Source organism: Tripterygium wilfordii, chromosome 7, assembly GCF_013401445.1.
Source record: "Tripterygium wilfordii isolate XIE 37 chromosome 7, ASM1340144v1, whole genome shotgun sequence".
Lineage (NCBI taxonomy): Eukaryota > Viridiplantae > Streptophyta > Magnoliopsida > Celastrales > Celastraceae > Tripterygium > Tripterygium wilfordii.
This window is the reverse complement of record NC_052238.1, coordinates 3449758-3475288: the sequence shown is the minus strand read 5'-3', so window position 1 is coordinate 3475288 and position 25531 is coordinate 3449758. Positions and strand designations below refer to the sequence as shown.

At 38.8% G+C, this 25531-nt stretch overlaps 6 protein-coding genes and 1 pseudogene across 8 annotated transcripts; 3 read left to right on the top strand and 4 right to left on the bottom strand.

Annotated features, from left to right (window-relative positions):
- Positions 1-1953: 1953 nt before the first annotated feature.
- Positions 1954-4470, bottom strand: LOC120002470. Its single transcript, XM_038851243.1, has 3 exons — positions 4366-4470; positions 3708-3864; positions 1954-3052 (listed from the first exon to the last, which is right to left on the bottom strand). Exons 1-3 carry the CDS (start codon positions 4468-4470, stop codon positions 2043-2045), a joined length of 1272 nt encoding a protein of 423 aa, XP_038707171.1. The 3' UTR covers positions 1954-2042.
- Positions 4471-5582: 1112 nt separating this feature from the next.
- On the top strand, positions 5583-11509 carry LOC120002988 (hydroxymethylglutaryl-CoA lyase, mitochondrial-like). 2 transcript variants are annotated; one of them, XM_038851875.1, is made up of 9 exons: positions 5583-5862; positions 6608-6799; positions 7333-7537; positions 7635-7814; positions 8442-8522; positions 8611-8774; positions 10006-10142; positions 10535-10650; positions 11086-11402. In XM_038851875.1, the coding sequence occupies exons 2-9, from the start codon at positions 6633-6635 to the stop codon at positions 11326-11328; spliced, it is 1293 nt and encodes a 430-aa protein (XP_038707803.1). In that variant the 5' UTR covers positions 5583-5862; positions 6608-6632; the 3' UTR covers positions 11329-11402. The 2 variants fall into 2 exon arrangements, with proteins under 2 accessions (XP_038707803.1, XP_038707804.1); XM_038851876.1 differs by lacking the exon at positions 5583-5862 and having other exon boundaries at positions 6633-6799; positions 11086-11509.
- A 49-nt stretch (positions 11510-11558) lies between these two features.
- Positions 11559-13131, bottom strand: LOC120002989 (blue copper protein-like). The gene is made up of 2 exons (XM_038851877.1): positions 12873-13131; positions 11559-12196 (listed from the first exon to the last, which is right to left on the bottom strand). Exons 1-2 carry the CDS (start codon positions 13081-13083, stop codon positions 11703-11705), a joined length of 705 nt encoding a protein of 234 aa, XP_038707805.1. The 5' UTR covers positions 13084-13131; the 3' UTR covers positions 11559-11702.
- A 1490-nt stretch (positions 13132-14621) lies between these two features.
- On the top strand, positions 14622-17730 carry LOC120002212 (pentatricopeptide repeat-containing protein At4g14170-like). The gene has a single exon (XM_038850879.1). The coding sequence runs from the start codon at positions 14680-14682 to the stop codon at positions 17020-17022; it is 2343 nt and encodes a 780-aa protein (XP_038706807.1). The 5' UTR covers positions 14622-14679; the 3' UTR covers positions 17023-17730.
- A 144-nt stretch (positions 17731-17874) lies between these two features.
- LOC120002214 lies at positions 17875-20918 on the bottom strand. The gene is made up of 3 exons (XM_038850880.1): positions 20023-20918; positions 19411-19574; positions 17875-19306 (listed from the first exon to the last, which is right to left on the bottom strand). Exons 1-3 carry the CDS (start codon positions 20639-20641, stop codon positions 18236-18238), a joined length of 1854 nt encoding a protein of 617 aa, XP_038706808.1. The 5' UTR covers positions 20642-20918; the 3' UTR covers positions 17875-18235.
- A 180-nt stretch (positions 20919-21098) lies between these two features.
- LOC120001589 (molybdopterin synthase catalytic subunit) lies at positions 21099-22918 on the top strand. Of its 2 annotated transcripts, none has more exons than XM_038849976.1 (2): positions 21099-21140; positions 22043-22918. In XM_038849976.1, exon 2 carries the CDS (start codon positions 22102-22104, stop codon positions 22708-22710), a length of 609 nt encoding a protein of 202 aa, XP_038705904.1. In that variant the 5' UTR covers positions 21099-21140; positions 22043-22101; the 3' UTR covers positions 22711-22918. The 2 variants fall into 2 exon arrangements, with proteins under 2 accessions (XP_038705904.1, XP_038705905.1); XM_038849977.1 differs by having other exon boundaries at positions 21123-21140; positions 22029-22918.
- Positions 22919-23173: 255 nt separating this feature from the next.
- On the bottom strand, positions 23174-25519 carry LOC120002469 (annotated as a pseudogene).
- Between the last annotated feature and the right edge of the window lie 12 nt (positions 25520-25531).

Sequence of the window (25531 nt, the reverse complement as noted above, 5' to 3'; positions counted from 1 at the left end):
ACTAATGGTATTTGTGACCCAAAACTCATACTCATAGATTGATGTAGGCATTATAGGACACACACACACACAAACACACATATACACACATGAGAACTTGAGCAGTAAATTGTCCATTGATGATGCCTCCCTCCCTTTCCCCTTATCCTTTCTTGTGATATTGCAAATGCGAGATATTTTTTATATCAGTAGTTAAATGTGCAATTGAATTGTTTTCCTACTCAATATTGCTTAATATCCTATTACGGAGCACAGTAACTTCAGTTTTGATCTGTATCTAATATTATGATGAATTGTTTTTTTAGATAAACACAGTTATTACGGTATGCTAGATTTGATATTAGAATTATAATATTTTGAGCTTTTAGTAATGTTTCAAGAAAGCTGGGATAAAACTTTGCCACTGGACCATCAGTGGTTAAGGTGAATTTTTAAAAAAAATCAATGGTTAAACTTAAATGTACAATTGAACTGCTCAATATTGCTTTTCTTCTTCTTATAACTTCTGAATTACATAATGCTTTTTAGGGACCAACTAAAATACGGAGCAAATTGATGTTGAAGGACACATGGCCTATGATGATGCATAATTTATTCAGTGATTTATTGATATAAGATATTGTATTTGGCATAAAGGCATGGAATTTATATATGTGGATACTTGGGTGCTTTTAGCTGTGGAGGATGTTAGTTGGACGAATGAAAGTCATTGTAATTTATGTTTGGATTAGCATGCATCATTCAAGAATTCAACGATAATGTTTTGCCAGGTTTCATTCTACTCTCAGTTTTTTGAATTGTTCCCCATGTTGTGCATTTTCAAAAGCTGAGTTTATCAATAGCCGTTAGTATTGGAATTTGGTCTTGGACGTTAACAATAATATCTTTTATATATGATATTCCTGTATTAGTTTTTTGAGTTGTTCCCGATGTTGTGCATATTTCATACTAATTTGTTTTTCTTAAGGCTGAGTTTATCAATAGCCATTAGTTTTGGAATTCGGTATGAGACATTAGCAAAAAGATCTTTTGCGTATGAGATCTCTGATATATGCATTTGGTTTTCCTTTTGTAACAACTGATTTGTTGGGTCTATAATTATAAAGGATGCTGAAATGAAGGGCACCACTCGGTTTCATTCGGCAGCTATGGCTGTTGGGTTTGTCAAAACCTCATTTACCTTGATCATAATATTTGTTACTGGTAAATTGGGTAGGACGCCATTGCTTTATATCAGCATTGTTGGAATGAATATCTGCTTATTTTGTCTGATCCTTACTCTTTCTTCCCTGGGGAATGGTAAACTCCGAACTCGGGGTTGGCCTGGCAATTTTAGCAGTTTGTGGCAATGATTCTTTCTTCTCCAATTTTAGCAGTTTCAGTAGTCATTTTTTTTTAATCGGCACACCAATACACGACCCACAAACCCATTGATACCTAGGTTCCTCATTCAGGTTTAATAGGTTATTCGATGAATCATTGTTTCAAGTATTGGTTGTATATGCATACTGACAAATCAGTAGGTCACTTATTGATATCCGTAGACCCTAATGTACCCATAAAAAGTAACAGGGGTGGTGTTTTGTTAGCATTAATGTTTGGGACAACGTGGAATTTCGGTTGAGAATTAAAGAGTTTACTGCCTACAATGAAGTAATCGAGACAGTTTGAGGTTTGACTATGAAATCTACAGCGTCTTGACTTTGTTAGTTAGTTTCATATGTTCTTATTTTCTTATGTTTGTTATAGAGTTTCTTTGTTGTGAAAAATTAGTTAGTTTCTTATGTTTGTTATAGAGTTTGTCTGTTGTGAAAAATGTAATTTGTGTTATTTTCTTATTTTCTCAAGTTCTAATGTTCGTTATGCTAACAAAATATTAACAAATTATCGGACATCTTTATTTCCTAAATAAAGTTAATGCCGCGCTTTGCGCGGGTGTATGACTAGTTATTATATTATATAAAATAAAAAAGAAACTTCAAATATCACCAACATGGTAAGTATGAACTATTAAAGTAATAAAAATGAAGAATATGGCCTATTTAGTCCACATACTTTGGTGCATAGCCCATGCACGAGAATAACTTGGGCCTCCACTGTACAATTGCCATCCTGGTCATATCATGATCTGACTTCCTCTTGTCCTCATTGTACTTCATCAATCCCATTGGCTCATCAGACCTAAATTTGTTACTCAATTTTGGTTTTGTTGACTTTTTTCCTGCAGCTGCTGCTGCTGCATCTTTCTCCTCATCACTTGTTTTTGCCATCGATAAATTCCTTTTTATCAATTTCATGATTTTCTTCTTCTTACTCTGTTTGCCACCTTTTTCAATAGTGGGCCTGCTGGGCCTCTCATCTGCTTCCGCCTTTGCGAGCTGTCTGGCGTGTCTTGCATACACCACTCCTTTGGGCTCAGCCAGTTTTAGCCCACAAACAGGCCCATTGGGATGTTCTGGCGTAGTGGGCAAAATAGGTGGCAGGGACTGGGCCCGTCTATAATTCTTTTGTTCCGATTTCCCACTTTTTTCTTCCTTCACGTTCTCTAATGCTGCCATGAATGGATCGAAATCATCATTCCACAAGCTCCCAAATTTGATTATTGAATTGAAGGACTTGGGAGATGTTGGGTTCTTCCATGAAACGTTGCCGTTTGGGTATTGAAGACGGGGAGGGGGTTTTAGTGGCAAGACTTTCCCTCCACAAAACAACTCATCAGCAAAAGCCATAGCAGGAAGTGACCCTCCTTGTTGTCTCCTTACCTTACCTTGCTGATGATGATCATCCAATGAATCTTCTCTGTCTTCGTCGAGACCAACTCGAAGACAAGTTTCGAATTCGAATTCATCGAAATCGGAACTCACATCTTCAAAATAAGCTCCTGGAATTCTTGGCTCTGTTTGAACATTATAGATAGCTTTTGATCCACCTCTGGTTGGACTTGAAGGCAAGCTATAGAACCAAGTATTGTTGAAGCTTCTAGTTGGACTAGTGGGTGCGCTGTCATAGAAGGCATTGATAGAGGGTTTGTGGGAATCCATAACTATTTTGGCTAAGAAAATTAAGCAGGATGATGAGTATTATATATTTTGCTTGAAATTGATGGGATTTGATTTTAGAGTACTCAATTGGTCCTGAAATGAAGGAAAGCAAGGTTGCTAATTATATATAGGTTACTTGGTGGTCTCCTTCAGCTTCCAAATTTACCTTCAAAGCCAATGACTTCTTGATTGATGTTCACTGTGCTATCATATGAATCACAAAGAGTCAGCATATGGTTCATGAAGACAAAAAAACTAGTTTATATATTGACAATATTGCAATAATGCATCATAATGGAACCATTCAATAATAGTCTGTGTGGTTAGGGGATGTATGTTTTTATGCTAGTTTTTGTCGTTTTGAGCATTGTTTTTTGATAGCTTATAATTTACTTTGTGTCTTTGAATTTCATGCTCATCGAATGTACTTTGCCTTGTGATCTTCACATGTTGTGGCTAATGTAGTTAATTAGTTAGGTTTTTTTAATAATATTGTGTTGTCTGTCCAAGCTCGATTTGTTGAAGAACCGCTAAACTGCTAATTTAGATGATAATTTGAGTTCTCGCTTTCCCATCTCCACGAGGTCATGGGTTCAAGTGGGGGACGACGATATATTTTATATAAATAAATTTGTGAGGGGAGGGTAGAAAAGCTCTTAGATGTACACAATGATGGACAATATATGGATGTAAAAATCGCATCTACAACACCACTAGAGACCTCTAGAAGTGGAGAGGCACCCAGTGCTAAAGATGGCAAATGAGCCTCAAGCCCGTCAGCTCGGCCCAGCCCATTTGAGGTCAGTCCCACATGGTCCGTTGACTGATCGAACCAGCAAAAAACCTTCCCATGGAACAAAGTTGTAAAGTGAGTGGCCAATGTGAAACATTTAAAATGTGAGGAAGCGAGTTGTAACAAGGGTAATTTGTTAGTGGCAAAAAATAACATTTACTCGATAGTTTTTCTTATATTTAAGTAGGGGAATCATCCAAATATGTGAAGTTGGGCTTAAGTGATAAAAAGTCTTCGATTTTATACACCAAGGTCAGGGTTCTAACCCTTGCTATAACACCATTATTTCAATTTTTTATAAAAAAGGTCGGGTCCGACAAATTTTTATAAAAAAAAAGGCCAGGCCGTGTGTGAACTGTAACGAGACGGCCCAGCCCACGAAAGCCTCGAGACTAATTTGGGCTGTGTCGTGCCGGCCCAAAAAATTTATAACAAATGGTCAGGCCGTGGCTGGCCCGCCCGTGAACTGTGACGAGACAACCCAGACAACGAAAACTTTGAGCCTCCTGTGGACCGTGTCTGCCGGCCCACTTTAGAACTGAGAGAGGCCAACCACGTCTTCTTGAGTCTCTGTACGTCGTGGACCTTGATAGCGCGTTTAAGGTTACATATGAAGAGTCTGTAGAAGATAGACATGATTGCGTGAGTTTAGCTGCTTGACAAATAATGTGGCTTCATTTGCAGGGTTCCCATGCAATGGATTTACGCTCGAATTATCATTCAAATTCCTGCTTCGAAGAATTGCAGGAGCGAATAGGGGGCTTCCCAGCTTCTACGAATCCGCAGTCCTGAGCAGAAACTAGTTTTCTGCCACGCTAATGTTCAAGATTTACTTCATGATTGTGGCCCAAGGCCTACAATGGACCTTCTCGGCCCATTTTGATACATCATGGACTGACCAACTTGTAGAGATCGATGGGCTTTTATGGCCTTTCCGTTTTTCCAAATCAGTTAGGCCCACTACGACGCTCGAGATTAATGGACCAAATATCCCAATCTTCGAACTAAATCGATGTTTTCAAGAACCTTTTTTAAAAAATATATTATTATTTTTTTCCCAGTTTTTGATATTTTGGTCACTGCTAGAACCATCCATTTTGCAACATTATTCATATGACCCAATTTTCAGCATTAACCATAAATCAAATGCCTATCAAATCAAAACAGGGGCCCAGTCCTATGAGGCCACAAAACAGTCCTGTATCTATTGCCACCAATTGTTCCTGTGGTAGCCCATGAACACACCACACCATTCGAAACAAATGAGAAAAGAAAAAGAAAATAGTCTCCAAATTATTTGAAATACTATTATTTTATGATCAATGATGCAGTTGGGCTTGGAGTTTGGTGGCGAATTCGTGCTATCTATCTACCCATTTATAACACAACTGGGAATTGTGAGATGGGAAAAAGACACCGAGACATACGCTGTTTGACACGTGGCATTCCAATATTAGCCTGGTAGGCGGACTGGGATAATATGATTTTAATTAGGTATTTTTGAATTTCTCGTGGGTGTAAGAATTGGGTAATATATGATTTTAAAAATAAATAAATATAAAATTCCAACATAAATGTGAGTGGCGCTGAGAGCCTGAAGAACATAATAAAAAAAAAATGGTAGCAAATTAAATCACTTAAATATTAAGCAAAACGGAAAAAGAAACAAATAAATAGCGGGAGAAAAAGACCTACCTTCCAACTGAAAACCACCTACCACCAATCCTTCCTCTTCCTACTTTCCTCCTCTTGGCGATTCGTTTCTAAATTCTTGTCTTCCAGAACAAGGAAAACAAAATAAATTTAAAAAAAAAGAAAAGAAAAGAAAAGAAGGGAAAATAAACGAAACGGTAAACTTTCACCAAACAAATTAAACAGCTGCACCACCAACCACCACCCCAACTCCACCTTCACGTTGCGTTACCTTCTCCTCTTCCTCCGTTTCTTGTTTCGCAGAAATTTAATAAAACTCCCCCAAATTCTAGGGTTCCAATTTCAATTTCGGAAACCCTAGTTTCTGGAATTCAGGTCTGTTTGCCTCTCTCACGTTTCTAGTTTTCTGTTTTGCATGTGATGTTCTGTTTGAGTGAGTGCATTATGCATGTCAACACTTGAATTAAATGGAAATAAGGAAGAGACTTTGAATTTTCAATGTGTGTTTTTCATCCCCTCCTTTTCTTCTGCCTCAATTTCTTGGTAATTGACGGGATAGTTTGTGTCTTCTTGTTTGAATGCTTCGAATTTGGTGGCAACTTGATGATTGCACGTTTTCAACTTACATCTGTAACCTTTGTTGTTGGCTGAATTCTTGAATGGCTTGTTTGTTATTAAATTGAATTTGCTCCCATGAAAGCTTTAGAATTTCAGTTTGCAATGTGAGAAGAAATCTCTCTAATATGATGTTTAGGTTTTGTTGACATGAATTGTAAATTTTTTTTACTTTCTTGCTTCTCTAAGTCTGTAACATTGTGAAACTACAATGTGAGTTTCTAAGTGTTCTGCCTATGGGAGCCTGATAGTGTGATTTTCTGGTACTTTGTTTGACTAATTTTATATGCATACAAGTTGATAAATGCTGAAGTTTATGCTAGACTTATAGTGCTTTGGATCGATATACCACATACTGTTCTATAACTCATTTGTAGTGGGATCAGTTTGAATTCTTGACAGGATTGATCTGTTAATATGGGGATGTAATGTTATATCTGTTCCGTTGCTAAGGTTGTCTAACTATTAGAAGCAGATATTTACTTGTTTTATGTGTCAAACACAGTTCCATTTTTCAAGTCTCTTCAGCCATGTCGAGTCTAGAGGAACCACTTGGTCTTGATAAGTTGCCAAGCATGAGTACTGTGAACAGGATCCAAAGGTTCTCATCTGGCGCTTGTCGGCCCAGAAATGATGATATGGGAATGGGAAACTGCTGGATTGAAGGAAGAACCTGCAGCTTGTCCAACAGTTGCTGGTAAATGAAATTCAAAAAATTTATTGTCATTCACAGATAGTTTTCTGATCCTTTACTTATTGCACATTCCTTTTTTGAATTTCTGCTTTAAAACTTTCTAGCATGTGTGTGTCTGCAACCATGTGTACAAGCAGCAGTATACAGCCCACATCAGATCCTACAATTTGTTTGTAATTCTTGGTTCAGTTTTAAAAATGGAATGGCTGCTAAAAAGTTAAGTGCATCATGAATTTAAAATGATGCTGGGTTAATTGTTTAAAGTGGGACCGGTTCTGGTCAGAAGATCTAGTTGATATCTGCCACTGAGATGTTTTCTCATCCCCCTCCCACTGTGTTCATTTCAACTTGCTGAACTACATCATGGTAAATGAGTTCCATTACTTTTGTCCATCCCTTTTCAGGATAGAAGTGTGAATTCATTCTGTTTCTAGCCTGTAAAATATCACCTACACATGAGTACTGTTGTGTACTTAAGATTTTTTGTCAATTCTCTTCGGCTATATAAGTAACCTGAAACCTTTTTTTATTTTCAGCGAAGATTATGAAGAGTATTCAAAAGGGGCATATCCATGGAGAAGGAATTCAAGAGATGTGTTAGGTGACTTCCCCAATCAAAGGACATTAAGCTCAGGGAGGAATCATGTGGTATATGGAAGTGCTTGTGATTCATCGTATTTTGAAGGTCAATTATGTAATTCCAATTCCAGAGACAACCACATTGGGGATATGAGAAACAAGGTACTTAGCTAACTGCATTTGAACTGCAATTTTATATTGAGTTGCTTCATCTGACCCATTTTCTCTCTCTCCCCCTCCCCCTTATTTGATAAAGCAGTTTTTCAAAGGTATACCAAAGTTTGTGAAAATAGTGGAAGTTGGTCCTAGGGATGGATTACAAAATGAGAAAAGCATTGTGCCTACATCTGTGAAAGTTGAGTTGATTCGTAGACTGGTATCTTCCGGGTTGCCTGTTGTTGAGGCCACAAGTTTTGTCTCACCTAAATGGGTTCCTCAGGTAAGTTGGTACTGTTGGCATTCTTACTTCTAGTTTTTCTTATCGTGCCCATTATTTATAAGTTACATTTTTGTGGGGTAGAAATACAAAAAATCTCCCTTTGAAATCCTTAAGAGAGATTTATGTTACTTTCCTCAGAGGTTGAAATGATGATAAACGTGCATTTTGCATGCTAGCTCAACCAGGGAAAGGTTGGAGTCCTTTTCACGCTATTACTAGTAAAAAGAGTAAAAGACATAGCTTGTTGGGAAAAAAGCTCAATAGAAGCAGTAATGGGGACTGATCTTGCGCAATCACTTGCCTTCATTGTTGATGTTTGCTTGCTAGGGAGGTGTTCTTGTAATAGACTACAGTATCTCGTGATTCCGTAGTTTCCTATAGATACCTTCATGATAATGGTTGTTGTTGTTGTTGTTATCATTTCTAAGCGGTGGTGTTAGTAATAGTGTTGTATATTTTATTAACAGGCTGCATCATGAGAGGAATGGTTTACCAGTTCTCTCACTCATTTGATTGGTTTTTTTATTGATTTGAATTTGCATTTGATGAACTTAATTCTAACATAAAATTCAATATCACCTACTTCACTCTGATTAAGTTAATGTTTTCTTTCTTTACAATTTACAGTTAGCAGATGCAAAAGATGTGATGGATGGAGTTTGTGGTGTTGAGGGGGCTAGATTGCCTGTTCTAACACCTAACCTGAAAGTGGGTATCTCTATTTAATATGTAACTACAGAAAAATTTTGGATTTTTGAATAACTGAGAATTTCTTATTTGCTGCATAATTTTATAGGGATTTGAAGCAGCTATTGCTGCTGGTGCAAAGGAAGTAGCAGTCTTTGCATCAGCTTCTGAATCATTTTCAAAATCAAACATTAATTGCAGTATTGAGGAGAGTCTTTCTCGTTACCGAGCTGTTACTCATGCTGCTAAAGAGCTCTCCATTCCTGTTCGGGGGTATGCTCTCTCTCTCTCTCTCTCTTCTTCATGGAAATTGTTTAGTATCTTGTTCTCTGGTTTCAGTCTGTCAAAGCAATGGCATCTCTGTTTTCAGCATTGCACTTTTCGGGCATGTTTTAATATTAGGAGAAGTTTCATTTTAGAAAATATGTTATGAAGCTTTTTTACCCTTTAGGTTATTGGTCATCACCCAAATTCCTAATTTTCTACCATGTTCCTGTGTGATAATTAAATGAGTTGGATTTTGGCTAAAATCTCACGAAGTTGTGTGATAATTACATGAGTCGAATCTTCTTATGCCAGAATAATGCTGGTTTGTGGAGCATCCCTCTTATTGTTTTGCTTCATATACTTTGGAAGTAGTTCAAAAGAATGCTGTATTTACTTTTCACATAAAGAGAAGAAGCCTCTTTGTCGATCATTGTTGTCTTTCACCTTTTCAAGTCATAAGTCTTGCATCGTCATGCTATCCATTTATATATTATCGAATTTAATTGTTTTGTCATAAAAGTCTGAAATCTGGAAAGTTCGTATTAGATATCTTGCCAAATGCGTGCACATTCGTCTTCTATCCCTTGTCCAGCTCTCAGGACTAGTAATCCTTTTAAAAGTTGGCAATACTTTCATGTGCATGTGATAGTCAGATATTCATTAGTGTTTCTCCCCATTCCATTGCCATCTTTCAATTTTCTTACAATTCTGATTGAATTGCTTTTCTGAATTTTCTTGTATAAAAATTCCAGTGCTCCACAATAGGGTGTACCGTGTCCAACAGGCACACTAAAATGAAATGCATCTACTGTGAATAAGGTCACAAATTCTATTGTGTCAGAAATTTTTTTGGGTGCATAGTAATGATGGCCAGCCAGTTTTGGTTTTCTTATGTTTTACTTTCATGATCATTGATATTTTAATTTATCAAGTTTTTATGTGTTGTCCGAATAATTTGGAAGCATGGGTTGAAATTTAATCATTAAGGAGTCGCATTGAATTTGATGACTGCTGCAGTTGCCATTTTGATTTTGAAGAATCTTGTTTATGTGCGTTACCAATGCCAGCTAGTTTTGTTTCGTGAGTCTTGTTGTGTTGATTTGACTTCTCCGTTGTTGAATAATTGTAGTCATCAAATGTAAACATGGCCATTATTTGGTATCACAATGTTTCAACTTTCAATGTATTCTTTTAATCAAAATCTATTAAATTTAATATTGGCATTCAACTTTGATAGGTATGTATCATGTGTGGTTGGATGTCCAGTGGAAGGACCAATTACACCCTTGAAAGTGGCATATGTGGCGAAAGAGCTCTATGAGATGGGATGCTTTGAGATTTCTCTTGCTGATACGATTGGGGTTGGTACACCTGGTAATATTTCAGATTCACTTTGTTTCAGATATTATTGTTGGTTCATGTCAGTTTTTATAATTGATGATTGATTTTTCAGTACTTTGTTCTTCCCACAAGTTTCTGTGTCTCGTTAATTCTTTTTCCCCTGCTTTCTTGTAGTTATCTGTTTATTTACAAGTTGCTCTCTTAGATTGGTGGCACCTTTTCTCTTCATGTTTCTTGTATGCCATTTGATACTTTCTTTGCTTGGAAGTATATATTTAAACTGTTTTGTGTGTGCTTGTTGATGACTGATATTAAGTAGACTATGCCATACATTATATATATGGCTGGAAAGAAGTTTACATGTTGAGTGAGGAGAAAAATGATAAATATTTGAAGAGCCATGTTGAAAATATTCTGTGAAACAGGTACTGTTGTTCCCATGCTTGAAGCTGTAATGGATGTTGTTCCTGTGGAGAAGCTTGCTGTCCACTTTCATGACACTTATGGGCAATCTCTTCCCAACATTTTGATATCGCTCCAGGTTAGCCATCTTACCAGTCATCGGTCTGTTGTCTTGGGTTAGACATCATTAAGGAAGACCACTTGAATCTCGAAAAGAAGAAAAAGAAAAAAGAGGAAGAGGAAGAGCACTTGAAACTTCGAAAATATATAAAATCACGCATGAGTGCAAGATACAGTTCTACATCCGAGTAGGTCCACCCTTTCAAAGGCATTTCTTTGAAAGTGAACCATTGACATCTGCATATCACTTTACTCAGTCCAGGTTTCCTCTGGGAGTTCTTGCAGATGCTCCTTGTGACTCGCTAATTACATGTCTAGTTTAGGTTATTGCTGAGGAACCTGGACTTCTTATTCTCATCCAATGCCTTAAAAGTAGGAAAAAGATGGCATATGTATAAACACACACACACACAATACATACTTATTTCAATGTTTCTCTGTATATATTTGACAGATGGGGATTAGCACTCTGGATTCCTCTGTTGCTGGTTTAGGAGGATGCCCCTATGCGAAGGGGGCATCAGGAAACGTTGCCACTGAGGACGTGGTGTACATGCTGCATGGGCTTGGTGTGAAAACCAACGTGGATCTGGCCAAACTCCTGTTGGCCGGGGACTTCATCGGCAAGCATTTAGGTCGTCCATCTGGATCAAAGACAGCCGTTGCCTTGAGTCGGGTGGCATCTTTTTCCTCTTAAGATATGAATTTATGATGAGCTACAGCTGATGCGTAAAAGCTGCTATAGATTATTTATGTCGTCGGTTAATTGGCTGGTGTCTTTACACTGTAAATCACTACATAAACTTAGAAAATAAACCATAGCCATTGTCATTTTGGTTTATAGCCAGGGTATGGAAATATCTACAACTAGACCGGAAGCAGCAGTGCTGTGCAGTGAACTACTGCTTACAGGGCCAGCAATCATACGTCAAAAAATGATTATTATTTATAATAAGCTTCATTATACAATAAGATATTGAATTATCTAACAATCAAACCAGCACACTCAACCTATGTAGATAAAAATTAAAAAAATTATAATAATACAAAAGTATATCTCAAGAACTATCCTCAAAATATGCAAATCATCGCTACCAAAATCACACTCACAAGCAATTTCATCCCTAATAAATTGACATACAATGAAATAGATCCAGAATCCTTCTTGACATGATCCTCGTCTTCGTCATGAGGATGATTGAAATCAGAATTAACAACAGTATCTGGGGCCGAATCCGCATTGTCTACATCCGGACTATTCGGAGCCGGGGCTTGTTCCGATGGACTCTTAAGACTCTCAGGCAATCCTTGGCCATGAGTCACGTTGATCTTGAAATGTTGACCATCCTTGCATTGATCTCCATCGTAATCACCGGAAAAGAAATACGACATACCTTCCTTCACTAATGGAACCGCCACCGTCACCGGATATGTTGCGGTGGCCGATGGATCCGCGACCGACCACTCGGTGGTGTCGGTTGATAGGGCATCATCGTCGTCACACAGCTTGTATGTGGTGAAATTGTATGTTTGTACTACTGAATGGTTGTTGTCGGTGTTGAAAACTGCGTTAAAATAATTAATTAAGCCAAGGAATGAGATAAAAGAATCTGACAAGTATACTCCACGCCATTCTGCCGACAAACCAATCATGTTGTGCCAGGTTGGGTAAAAAGAGATGAGCTGTTATTCACTTCAACTTCGTCAGTCACCACTCACCAGTGATAACGCACTTCACATGGGTACACATGTTTTTGCAATACCAAAGTACTTATCTCAAAAGTGAACCTGTGACTCTGTGCTGTGGGTTTTATTTTTTTCATATAGAGGAAATACTCGTCTCCCACGAGCAGTTGAGTAAAAGTAAATCTCATATCGTTGAAACAGTCCGGACGACACTGATAATGGATAAGACTAAACCAAAGCTCATGCGGGTAAGGAGTTGGAAATGAGATAAGCACTCGAAATTATGATTCCATAAGAAAATATCTAAGTTGATTGGTTTAAACTTTTAAGCTTAGACACCATATGCGGTATGCCCTACCCCAAGTATGGTCTGGAGAGACTATCAATTAAGCTAATGCAACTATGTGGTTACTAATTAACAAACAAAATCATGAAAGAAGAAGAGACTAAACATTGAAGATCTAGTTTCATGCTCTTGATTATTGAAATTAAAGCAATTAAAGGGAATGAATTGTGATGTAGAGAAGAATTTGGAACAGAAATCTAAATTCTTACTGAGGAAATCTCCCAAGCTGAAGATCTTGTCGTCATCTGCCCATTTCTGGTAATTGAGTTTGGGTTTCTGAGAATTGTCGTACCAACCCAGAGAGTCGCCAACTGTGTAGTTCTTGTAGGCCTGAACAGATCCTGTGAAGGAGATGAGAAGAAGAATACAACTGAAGCCCAAAGACAACAGACTTAACCCGCAACACCTTCTCTCTTCCATTCTTAGTTTGGGATTGACTGATGTGCTGTACTACGTATGTATGTTATGATACTGTCTGTGTGTCGATATATATATATATGACCCTGCTAGTTTACTGGAATTACTAATATGGGCACAGTTTTTATTTGGTCTCAATAATTGTGGTTTATGTCCTTTTTGGTAATCATTGAGGAAGAAAACTAACCCACCCTGCCCACCCATCTGGCTACTGCCAATCCAGCATATATAATTATATTATATATATATATATGTATATGTATATGTATGTATGTGGTAGGATTAACAATCACAATCCAGGGAGATTAGATTATTTAACTTCCACCCTCCAATCATTGTTGACAGCCCATTTTGCAAATCTTTCTCAACATATATATATATATATATATATACACACACACATCACAATGATGCCTTGCTTTCAGCTCCCGCATCTGGAAGTGAAAAGCAACATTGGTATGATACCAGCTTGACTCATATTTCGCACGTGCAATTCACGTGAAGTAAGATTATCCAGATTGTGGCAGAAAATTAATCAACGGCGGAAATTTAACCTTGCTTGCAATATTAATAGGTAAGAGTTGTGGCCAATTATAAGTGTCGGTGTGAGACGTGACGACTGACCATGATTCATGAATGGCTATTGCCTTCATGACTCTGCTTCTTTTTTTTTCCACCTAATTAGCTTGATATTACATGTGATGTGGGGCACTACATTTTTCCAAAATTGGTGGGTATTTTAACTTGAGAAATGAATTTCTAAGAGAATCATCCACATCTAAGCATATGATTACATAGTATTATGGGTTAAACCGTATGGATTTAAAAAGTCTTGAGTTTGATTCTTCTTATGAAGTAATATTATTGTGGTCACACGCTGATTTTTGACACAACTTATCATGTCATCTTGAGTTTATGCTTGTATCAAACGCCCAAAGAGTAAATTTACATGATGTTATTCTCTCGGTAAAAAAAAAAAAACAAATTTCTGTTGTTTTTCTCATCATTAATCTCATATTTGATCTCTATATTTCTTGAAACAAATTATTTAATTAAAATAGCAAGGTTCAATATTATATATCTTGAAGAAACTAATCATTGGGATGATTCAAATATCGCATCGCAGCTCATACAAAGCAGGCTAATTGACACGAAAGCATAACAACTGTATAATTTTAAAATTAGAATATGAATAAAAAAAAACCTGCATAGCAAGCTAATTGACACAAAAGCATACCAACTGTATAATTTAAAATTAATAAAATAAAATGAAAACGATGGATTAGAGCCCGGTGCTCTTGACCATATGGGCTTCAGGCCCAGGGGCTATATAGCTCTTGATACCATAAGGCCTTAGGCCCGTAGAACTGATAACCTTACCCCCCCGAAAAAACTTCATTTTGGGCCTGTGCTCTTGTTCTTAATGTGATTCAGGCCCAAGGTCCATCTGGTTATTTATATTACAGGGCTTAAGCCCATAGCACTGATGGCTTTCAGCCCAATAACAGCAACCAAATACTGATTAGTGATTACGGATAAGAAGAGGAGAAAAAATTGAAGCGAAGGAAGGGAGAGGGAAGAGATCCATGACGTGCTTCCATGATCTCTAATCACTGGTCGGATACTCTTCGTTGTTTAGTCTCAGCTCAATCTCTACGACAAACCCAACAAGCACACGCGTTTGCCCTACTCAATGGCTTGCTCCCTAAAAGCGTCTCCTTTTGTGCCTCTCTCATCCTTCGTTACGCCTCCTTCAATCACATCGTTACTTCTCGCCGGCTTTTTGAACAATCTGTCCCATATTCTCATTCGGCCTTTTTGTGGAACACAATCAATCGAGCTTTTTTGGTGGCCGGGTTGAATGACAACTTCCACACCTATAATCGAATGTTTCGACAGGGTGTTAGGCCTGATGATTACACCTTTCCTTGCGTACTGAATGTTTGTGCACATAATATGGAGGTCCAGAAGGGAATGGAGATTCATGGGGTTTTGTTCAAAACAGGTATTGATTTTAATGTCTTCGTGGGTAACGCACTCATGCTCTTCTATGGTAATTGTGGGAATTTGAGGGATGCACGAAGGGTGTTCGATGAAATGGTCGAAAGGGATGTTGTGTCGTGGAATACACTTATTGGGGTGTCTTCCATCAATGGGTTTCATACCGCGGGGCTTGAATTATTTTCTGCGATGAATTTGATGGCTGGGTTCAAGCCAAATGTGGTCACTGTTGTAACTGTGTTACCAGCTTGTGCAGAGATTGGTGACGAGGTTATGGCAATGCAGGTACATTGTTATGTTGTGAAGGTAGGGTTAAATTGTCATGTGACTATCGGCAATGCATTGATTGACGTGTATGGGAAGTGTAGAAACATGGAAGCAACTAAGCAAGCTTTTGATGAGATGGTGTGCAGGAGTGAGGTTTCTTGGAACTCGATTATTTCAAGTCTTTCTTTTATGTGGTCTAATGAGGACGCCTTGAATATGTTTAGGCATATGATTGATAGTGGGATGAAACCGGGGTGTGTTGCTATTTCTAGTATGCTACCTGTGGTAGTTGAATTGAAGTTTTTCAAATTGGGGAAGGAAATTCATGCATTCTGTTTACGAATGCATATCCAAACTGACGTTTTTGTTGCCAATTCATTGATTGATATGTACGCAAAATCAGGCAGTTCAATTCAGGCATCCAATGTATTTCACCATATGGGTGAGAGGAACGTTGTCTCTTGGAATACAATGGTTGCCAACTTTGCTCAGAACAGACTTGAGTTTGCAGCAATGGAACTGACAAGACAAATGCAAGCTCATGGTGAAATTCCTAATGCTGTCACCTTCGCAAATGTTCTTCCAGCCTGTGCACGTATAGGATATCTTTGTCCTGGAAAACAAATCCATGCAAAGACGATTTGTATGGGATTCTCTTCTGATTTGTTTGTATCCAATGCTTTGACAGATATGTATGTGAAATGTGGAAGCCTAGATCTTGCCAGAGCTGTCTTTGACATCTCCCTTAGAGATGAAGTGTCTTATAATATCTTGATACTAGGTTATTCCCAAACTAGTGTGGCCGCAGAATCTTTGAGCTTATTCTCGGAAATGGCACGCAATGGCATGAAGCATGATATCGTTTCTCTAATGGGTGTAATATCAGCCTGTGCAAGTCTGACAGCAACCAAGCAAGGAACAATGATCCATGGACTCTTGGTCAGAAAGCATTTTCACTCACATCTCTTTGTTGCAAACTCTCTTTTGGACTTCTACACAAAATGTGGACGAATTGATCTTGCTCACAGGATCTTTGACCGGATTCCAAAGAAGGATGCAGCCTCTTGGAATACAATGATTTTGGGTTATGGACTGCTAGGTCAGTTGGATATTGCAATTAATCTCTTTGAAGCGATGAAGGTGGATGGAGTCCATTACGATTCTGTTTCATACATAGCGATTTTGTCAGCTTGTAGTCATGGAGGACTACTTGAGAAGGGGAGAAAGTACTTTGCTGATATGCAAGCTCAAAATATTGAGCCAATGCATATGCACTACACTTGTATGGTCGATCTCCTTGCCCGGGCAGGCCTTCTGGAAGAAGCAACTGAACTTGTTAAAAGCCTACCAATCATACCAGATGCCAATATTTGGGGTGCCTTACTTGGGGCATGCCGAATCTATGGCAATATAGAGCTGGCACGTTGGGCATCCGATCATCTTTTTAAGTTGAAGCCTCAACACTCTGGATATTATTTACTTCTTGCAAACATGTATGCAGAAGCAGGGGAATGGGATGAATCCAACAAGATTAGGAGGTTGATGAAAACAAGAAGTGCAAAGAAGAATCCCGGGTGTAGTTGGCTTCGAATTGATAATGAGGTGCATGCTTTTGTATCTGGAGAAAGGATAAAGAAGTTGGATCCAGGACTTTGGATTGCTGAATCCAACTAAATTTTGGATTGTTGGTTCTTACATTGTTTTGTTTGTAGCTAAAAATACTCTCTGTTAACGGGAGGATATAGTTGTCACTGAAAGTTGTGATCTGATATTTGGCAGAGATCCCCATGGCTGTAGGCTTAGAGCTTCATTCAGATTTAATTGGAGAGAGTTAAAAGAATAGGTGCAGTTGAGGACTTGGTTGTGTTTGCCAGGGTTTGTCCTTCGTGACCATCAGCTGCTGTCAAAAAGAATTAAGCTCCAGGTCGTCCAGCTGGTACTGCTGGCAGACGATGGTTTCTTTAGTTTGTAAACAAATGGTACAATCTGGAGGTTCCAGAGCTCCGTGGATATCACATATGGGAATCCAGTCATGGTTGGCTTGTTGCCTTTGGTACCCTTATCTCGATCCAAATTAAGTTTGCCTTCACCATCCAATTTTGAACATCGACATCCAATAGCTGAGTACTCTCCCTCCAGAGTGGTATCGAAACTCGAAAGGGTTACATTGCAAAGTCTTCAGGGGAAGAACTTGTGGTTGTTGCAATATATGTGGTTCATTCAACAATTTGGCCATAGCATGACCAATCATGGCAAGAAGTTGAGGCAGAAGGTCTCAGCAAGCTTTTAATCCTTTTCTTATAAGAGTGGGAGTAAATACCTTATTTAAAATGTGTGGAGTTGTTCCCATGATATACAAATTTCTGGTATAATTTTGAATCAGAATGTCAAATTCCTGCGGAGAACATTTTCGTCCTCTTCTCACAATGTCAAATTCCTGGCCGCTAAGATGAGGAAAGCAAATACAGTCAGATTACCTACAAGTTATGCTGATGATACAAATAGCTTAAGAGATAAAACTTGAGGAGAAAAAACAAAAATCAGATTCCATTCTTTTTGCCTCACCATTAACCATTTACTACTTAGAATAAGCATAAACGAAGTTAAAGACCAGATTTTTCTCCACACACGAGCCAAATCATAAATTTCTATAAGAACCCTCCCCAACCCCAGCAAACCTCTCTCAAATTTAGCTTCAATGTAGGCTAAACAAAGCAACGCCGGTTTTCCAGAGATAGTTTCCATATATGCATCTGTCTCAGTGTTTCCTAGCTTCAGATCAATAGAGAACCAGCCACCAGGGTGTGATTCCCACCTTTGTTTGGGCCATGAAAGGATACAAAGTGTTCTTTCTTGAATGAAGTACAATGGAAGGGGAACGCAGCTGCTACGACTGATGACAAATAACCGCAGTGCAGGAGGAGTCACCATCTACAACCCACATCCTTAATTCTTCAAGTTGCTTTCGCACTAAATCAAAACCCGTACTGGAAGACCAATAAACCATTTTCTCATCTGACTTTGAAGAATTCAGGTTAACATTATTGGTACCTATATACATGCCAAACCGTGTCTCATCAAGCGGCTTAATCCTCACACCCTTCTCTTTCAAGACTGCATACAAAAGGTTTCTGCCATCTCCAGGAAACGAAGATTTATTGAGCATAGACCCAACACCGTAAAAAAAATCATCACTCCAAACTTTCTGAGCAGAAGAAGAGCTCCTGATATAAAAAAGTTCTGAGCTCTTTCCAGCGTAGAAGTCATGGTCAGGATCATTAGGCCCAGGAAACAGATCACTATTGACAAAAAGCATGTTTCCATCCACTAGCCAAGAATTATAATTATGTTCTAAACACTTCTTGATCACAATGGCTTTCAATAAAACCTCCTTTGACTCTGCATTAGAATCTAGAAATCTTGTCAACTTGTTTCCTCTAAGATTGTTGAGAAAATGATCTGCATCAATTACAGGACGTCCTCTTCTTGCAAGATCGTATAGAAAGTCAGATTGCGGGCCTATCAATATGTAATTGCTGATATTTAATCTCTCAAAGTGGCAGATCAGGTTCCTAGTCATAATCTCTGAGGTCCCGTATAAGCTCACTAGAAGAATGGTATCCTGTTTCTGCACCGAGGGAAGAACAAACCCAAGTTCATCCAAGGTCCTAACAACTCTTCCTGGCAGTACTTCTCTGAAACAGAAATCATACCACTTCAGATTACTCAAAGGTTGCATTTCGAGAATATTGAAGTTAAGAGAACTTTTGTCCAGCAGTTGGGAATCTGGGCCAGCTGTTTTCCCATAGTTAACGCCAGCATCCCTGTGTGAGACGCTGAGTGCTCTCTCATGTAGAAAATTGGTGTAGATGTTAAAATAGCCTCGAGAATGAATAAATTTTATGAACCAAGGTGTCCAAATCCTTTCTCCCATCTTTTTGTACCATCCATTCGTCACCTGCATACAGATTCTCCAATTCAATTTTCATAACAAGACACAGCCAAAAAACTTACCAGATTGTTCTAATAAAAGAAGAGGAAAAGTATAACAATCTAAATTACCATCCCATCAAGAACTGGCTTGATGCCCTTTGTCTTGTGTTTGTCATACCACAACCTAAACTCCTTCCAAGGATTTGGAAAGAGAATCTGACCCCAAGTGCCCACCAACTGATACAAGAAAAGTCTTGTTCCACTATCCAGATGTATTTTGTTTCCATGTTTACCTGTAATTTGCGAACAGATAAATGCAATGAAACGAAGATGAAAGCAGCAGCAATGCTCAAGTGAAAAATGCAGTAAAGTTAACAATTTGCTATGAATATGAAGCAAGCAAAAATACAACAACAAAGAATACATTTTCTACAAGGAAAATGGGGTTGTTTTAAAGGGCCTGATATGCACCAGGTTAACGTAACAAGGACCGTAGGATCGATAAGATTTCCATGAGAAGATTGCACAAGAAAGGCGACAAACAAGGTTTCAATAGGAATCATTGAAGGCAGGGGCCATATTTGGAAGCCAACGACTTGTCATATTTGTACAAATTCTACCATATGAATTGCTGAAACTAAATCCCTCATTATCTGAATCTCAGAAGAGTTCAAATACTAACCAAAATAAAAAGCATTAAAACAGAAGGAGAACGGAAAAAACCAGAGAAGATAATAATACCTGGGACAAACCTTGGTCGCTGAAGCGAGACCCCGTAGATGGAGGGACTAAAATTGGAAGAATTGTAGTAAAAATTGAGAATCAAACTCTTAACAAACTTATAAAACAGTGGAGAAACCTCCAAATCATCTTCCACAACAAACGCGAACTCGTTCTCCGAGCTCGGCCACCACGTCTCCAGCCACTGCGCCTGCAGCCCTACATTCCCAGTCCGGTAATGTATAACCTTGTTCCCAAATCTCCACTCGAATTTATCCGCAAATGCCAAAATCCCGTGCGACTCCTCCAGTTTCTCGTCCAAATAATCTCTCGAATCATTCCTAGTAGCATCGAAGTGGTCAATGTAAACGTGGAGGTGGACGGTATCTCCTCCATAATCTGCGGCGGCGAGTGAGCGAAGGCAGCGGGAGAGAGACTCGAGGCGGTTGAAGGCGAGGACTTTGATAAGGAGAACGAAGGGCGTGGAAGATTGGGAGTAATGGGTTTCTTGAAGGGTAAAATTGGGATCTGTATGAGTGGAGGAGAGAGGCAGAGAGGAATGGTAGTGGGAGAAGAAGAAGAGAGCAAAAAAGGAGACGATGAGAAGAGGAAGGAAGTGTTTCTTGGGCGATCCCACCATTACTTGCCCTGTTTGCTTTCTAGGGTTTGTAGTTGATCCAGAGTTGACGGAGCAGAAAGGTCATCTGCACTTCGATCTGAAAACAGAGGGTGAATTCAGCGTTGCCGTCTCTGTTCTCGGTAGGATCCCACCATTACTTGCCCTGTTTACTTTCTAGGGTTTGGAGTTGATCCAAAGTTGACGGAGCAGAAAGATCATCCGCACTTCGATCGGAAAACAGAGTGTGAATTCAGCGTCGCCGTCTCTGTCGTCGGTAGGATTAGGAAGGAGGAGTTAGAGTTGGAAAACATCGCAAATTCGCCATTACTGGTCATGAGTTGGACGGCGGAGAGCCGGCCCATCTGGCTCACTTTTCAGGTGGGCTTCGCAATGTCTATGGGCCTCACTTTGTCATATCTATAAGCCCAAGCCCGCTTCTTAATAGGCCAAAATCGTAATATTATATAAAAGAGTGGGTTTTTCGTCTTCATATCAATGGAAGCAGAGAAAATCTTATTAGGTATTTGAAATTTCATGGTTCTTTTTTCATTATCGTTCTCTTTGACTAATCGGTTTTAATATTTGAACTTTCTACCGAGTATTTCTGCTCGTACTATCCTCTTGTACATGCTCAATTTTGTGGTTTCTGCGATTGTGTTTTACACATAGGTTGTTTGTGGAATCTAAGTCTGGGAATGTTTCTTTCTGTGTAGTTTATGTGATATTCATGATCGTCGATTGATTAATTTGTACTGGTGAAGTAAAGAGAAAGAATTATGTTGTTCTAGAGTTGTTTGAGATTCACCAAGAGCGGGTTTAATGCACAAAAGGTGGCCCCTTTAGGCGATTAGAGAGATTGGTGGACCAATCTTAATCAAAAGTTACTGTGAGAATTGCTCTTTGTTCCCTTTCGCCTGTTGACAAAATCGTAAAAATTGAACCTGTTTGTGGTTGGTTACTAAGTTATTAGTGGTGTTGTGGATTTCGTTGTTTTGTTGGGAACTCTGATTGGGATTGTAGTAAGTAATTGTTGTTATGGAAATGCTTTGTAGTTGTATTCATCCTGGAAAGAGTTGAAATCGTAAAAATTGAACCTGTTTATGGTTGGTTACTAAGTTATTGGTGTTGTCGTGCATTTCATTATTGTTTTGTGAACTACTATGATTGGGATTGTAGTAACTGGTAAGTAATTGTTGTTATGGAAATGCTTTGAAGTTGTATTCATCCTGGAAAGAGTTGAAAGTTTATTTTAGAGGCCCTCCGGGTGTTCGTCAAAAGTCCTCAATGACCCCCTGAACACCCTGCATCACTTTGGTATTGTTGTGTCTTTCTACAGTTATTTTGTTACAAAAGCTTCACAGAGCCAAGTTTGCTGTTGTTATTTGTCATCATAACATTGATGCTCCAGGCTTTTTTTGACAGATCTTTCTTGCTTATAGTGGCGCATACGGTCTCGATAACTAGAAAGGATAAGAACAAAGATGTCTGAGGCAGAGAAAACACTTGTTGAAATCTTAGAAGATAATATCCCAATTGACATTGCCAAGTACATAAACTATGTCAGTGCCCCACAAGCTGGTGCCATCGCAACATTTTCTGGCACAACGCGAGACACTTTTGAAGGTAAAACAGTTGTGGAGCTAAGGTATGAAGCATATGTGCCGATGGCAATACGATGCCTCAAATCCATAAGTTCATCAGCTAGATTGTCCTGGAATCTCCACTCCATTGCATTTGCCCACCGATTGGGGCCAGTTCCGGTTGGAGAAACGAGTGTCTTTGTCGCAGTCTCAGCAGTTCATCGCGCTGATGCTTTGGACGCTTGCAAGTTTTTAATCGACGAGTTAAAAGCATCCGTTCCAATATGGAAGAAGGAGGTCTACGACAACGGAGAAGTTTGGAAGGAGAATTCTGAGTTTACTGAGAGACGGCTGGAGCTGGGAAAGAAGGATGGAGCCTGCTGCGGAAGAAAGATTGAGGGTGACTCACATAGCAGAAAAGGATGCTGCGGAGCTAAGGTGAAGGTCGATGATGGATCAGAGGATAGTAGCAGTAACAATGTAGGTATTACTGTTACACAAACGGATTAAGACTTGAAGAGGGATATTTCAGGTGTCTGAACTCTGAATTTTTTCCTCCTCTTTTTTAATTCAATAAAACAGAATCCATGTAATGGAACCTCAGCTTGCACATGAAAAACATGTGGTTTGTACCTTAGATGGATTGAACATGTTGGACGTTGGCAATTCTTGAAATGCAAATAGGGGCGTTTGCCTCTCTTTCAAATTTCTGCCTTAAGCCATTTCTTGGTGCATCAATGTTTTTATTCAGTTAGAGATGAAGATATGGAAGCATAAAATTGCTATAAAGGAGCATTAAAAAGCTGACTAATGCCCTTGTGTGCTTGATCATGTAACAGAATATGTATATAGCTTCTTCATCAACTAGGATAGCTTCACAAATGAAGATTAAAGAATAAGCACACGAACAGTACAAAGAATAATCTCCTCAAAAGAAAATTGACAAAAAACATACCTCCTCAAGAGAAGAGAGGAAGAAGAAGGAAACCAAAATCTATTCCTGTATAAAACTGCATAATATAGTGTACAATAAAGCTTGAATGTAGATGACAAATAATAGTACACGGTGGCCGGTAGGAGAACAATTTTTTGGCTATCTATAAGAACTGAAAAAGCTGATAGTGTCCTTGAGTGCCTCGATGAAGTTATCAACGTCTTCTTTAGTGTTGTAGAAGTGAAGGCTAGCATGCGCACTTGCATTGACTCCTAATTACCGATGAAGAGGTTGCGCACAGTGATGGCCTGATCTAATGGTCACTCCATGCTGAAATTGTGTAAGTTTCAATTCAAGATAAATTCCTCTTTTCTATATCAAACTTTAAAGCAAATCTTCAAACGAAAATTGATAGGGAATTTGGTCTTCTTACTTCATCATAAAATTAATTGTTGATAGGATAAGACAATAAAATAATTCAATCCACCACAGTGATGAGCTTCTTCTTTTTTATCATACCTATTGATCCAGGAAAGTAGCAATGTCTGTGGGATGGATATTCTCAACATTGAAAGAACACAGAGCAACACGTTGAACCTTATCTGAAGGTTTTGGGCCATATATCCGGACATCAGGAACAGAACAGAGATTTTCATATAAATAATTAGCCAGCTCCATCTGCAAAACCAAATTTGCAACATCCATGAAAAGTGAGAACATATGCACCTTTTGCTTTTATCAGATTTGTCATAAACTCATGTTCTGTATCACTTAGCTTAAGTCTATACATTAACTATTTAACTCTCACCCAACAGGCCAGCCCCCAGCCTTGTCCAGTAGGTTCAAGTAAACAAACAAAAAATTTTCCAATTACATTTTCATACTGTCTCAAACAAAGCCTTGGAAACATAACCGACCCTCTGTATGAAAACCAACAAATGTGGATGTACCCCACCAACTTTCGCAAAGATAGTCACCCTCACCATGTCACAAACTGCTGCCTTCCTAAAGGCTGGCATTTCCTACTCTTGCCTCCTGTTTAATTATCTGAACAACTGTTATGCAGTGTTAGAATAGGAGATTCAGAGGGTATAGAAATAAGTAACTCACCTCATAGTCATGAATGTTTTTCATGCCAATTCCTGAGAGGTAATCAATTGCCGCTCCCAGCCCAATTGCTTCACTGATTGCAGGCGTTCCAGCCTCAAACCTATACCCATGTAGAAGTAACTTAGAAATGACGATATGTTGCTGTAATACTGCATACAAGAAATAAGGTTGAGTTTATTGTTCTAGTTTTTTATGCTTTTGAATACAGTATACAAGAATGAAGGTTGAGGGCATATGATCTATTGGTAGATATGCCCAAGGAACTCACATCCATAAAAAAATGGCTTTTGAAGGTTAGGGATATATGTATGTCAAAAATTTGTTCAAGAAAACCTCAAAAAAATCAGAAGATTAACTGCCAAGTACAAGACTGGGAACTGAGACCAGTATCACCATCAGTAAAATATGGATCCCAAAAGGAAAATAAATTATGCTTTAACTTAAAAAGCCAACAAGAGTTAAAAAGCATACTTCATCTCCGGGTTTTAGATTTGCGAGGCCCCAGGAATAAGCAACCAGATTAATGCTTCAGTAGCATTCCTTGTAAACCTCTCGAGTCTGCGGCATTTATAAAAGCTGCTACCTTCTTTCTAGCCAACTCATACTCATCTGTTGCCTTAGCACTGCATTCATCATATAAGGGGCAACCATCATCAAGTAACTGACATGACCACCAATACTTCAACATCATATGCATAAAACTCAAATCAATTTTTTTTCGTCTCAATTTAGGTCATTGCCTCAGCTTCATGCCTTCATTCATGGATTACAAACCTCAAGTAATGAATACCCCGATGCACGTTTGAATTGTAAGCTTCATAGTAATTCTGTAGTGCCTTCAACACTGCAATGGGCTTCTGAGAAGTGGCCGCGTTGTCCAAGTAGACTAGTTTCGACCCGTTCACCTCCTGCATATTACGCCATATTTATTAAACCAACAAAAATCAGCCCAAACACTATGAACAAACCATTAGAACACATGAAAACGAAACAACAAAGGCAATTCAAAATCATATTTGTCAGGAAGAAAACAAAAATTTCAATTGCTACCCTCACCTGGTGCAGGATAGAGAAGTGATGTCGGGCGCGGTGACCGAGCGAGGCGGACCCAATACTGGCGTTGTCGGTCTCTCGGACTGTGGAAGCTGAGACGGCGAGGGAAGAGGAGTATCTGCGGAGAGCTACGGAGCTCCGAAGAGTGGAATTTGGGCCTAAATCTAGTTGGGCTTCAACCCTAATGAAAATACGGCCCAACCCAAGGTTCGTAAGTTGGATTTACATAGATTT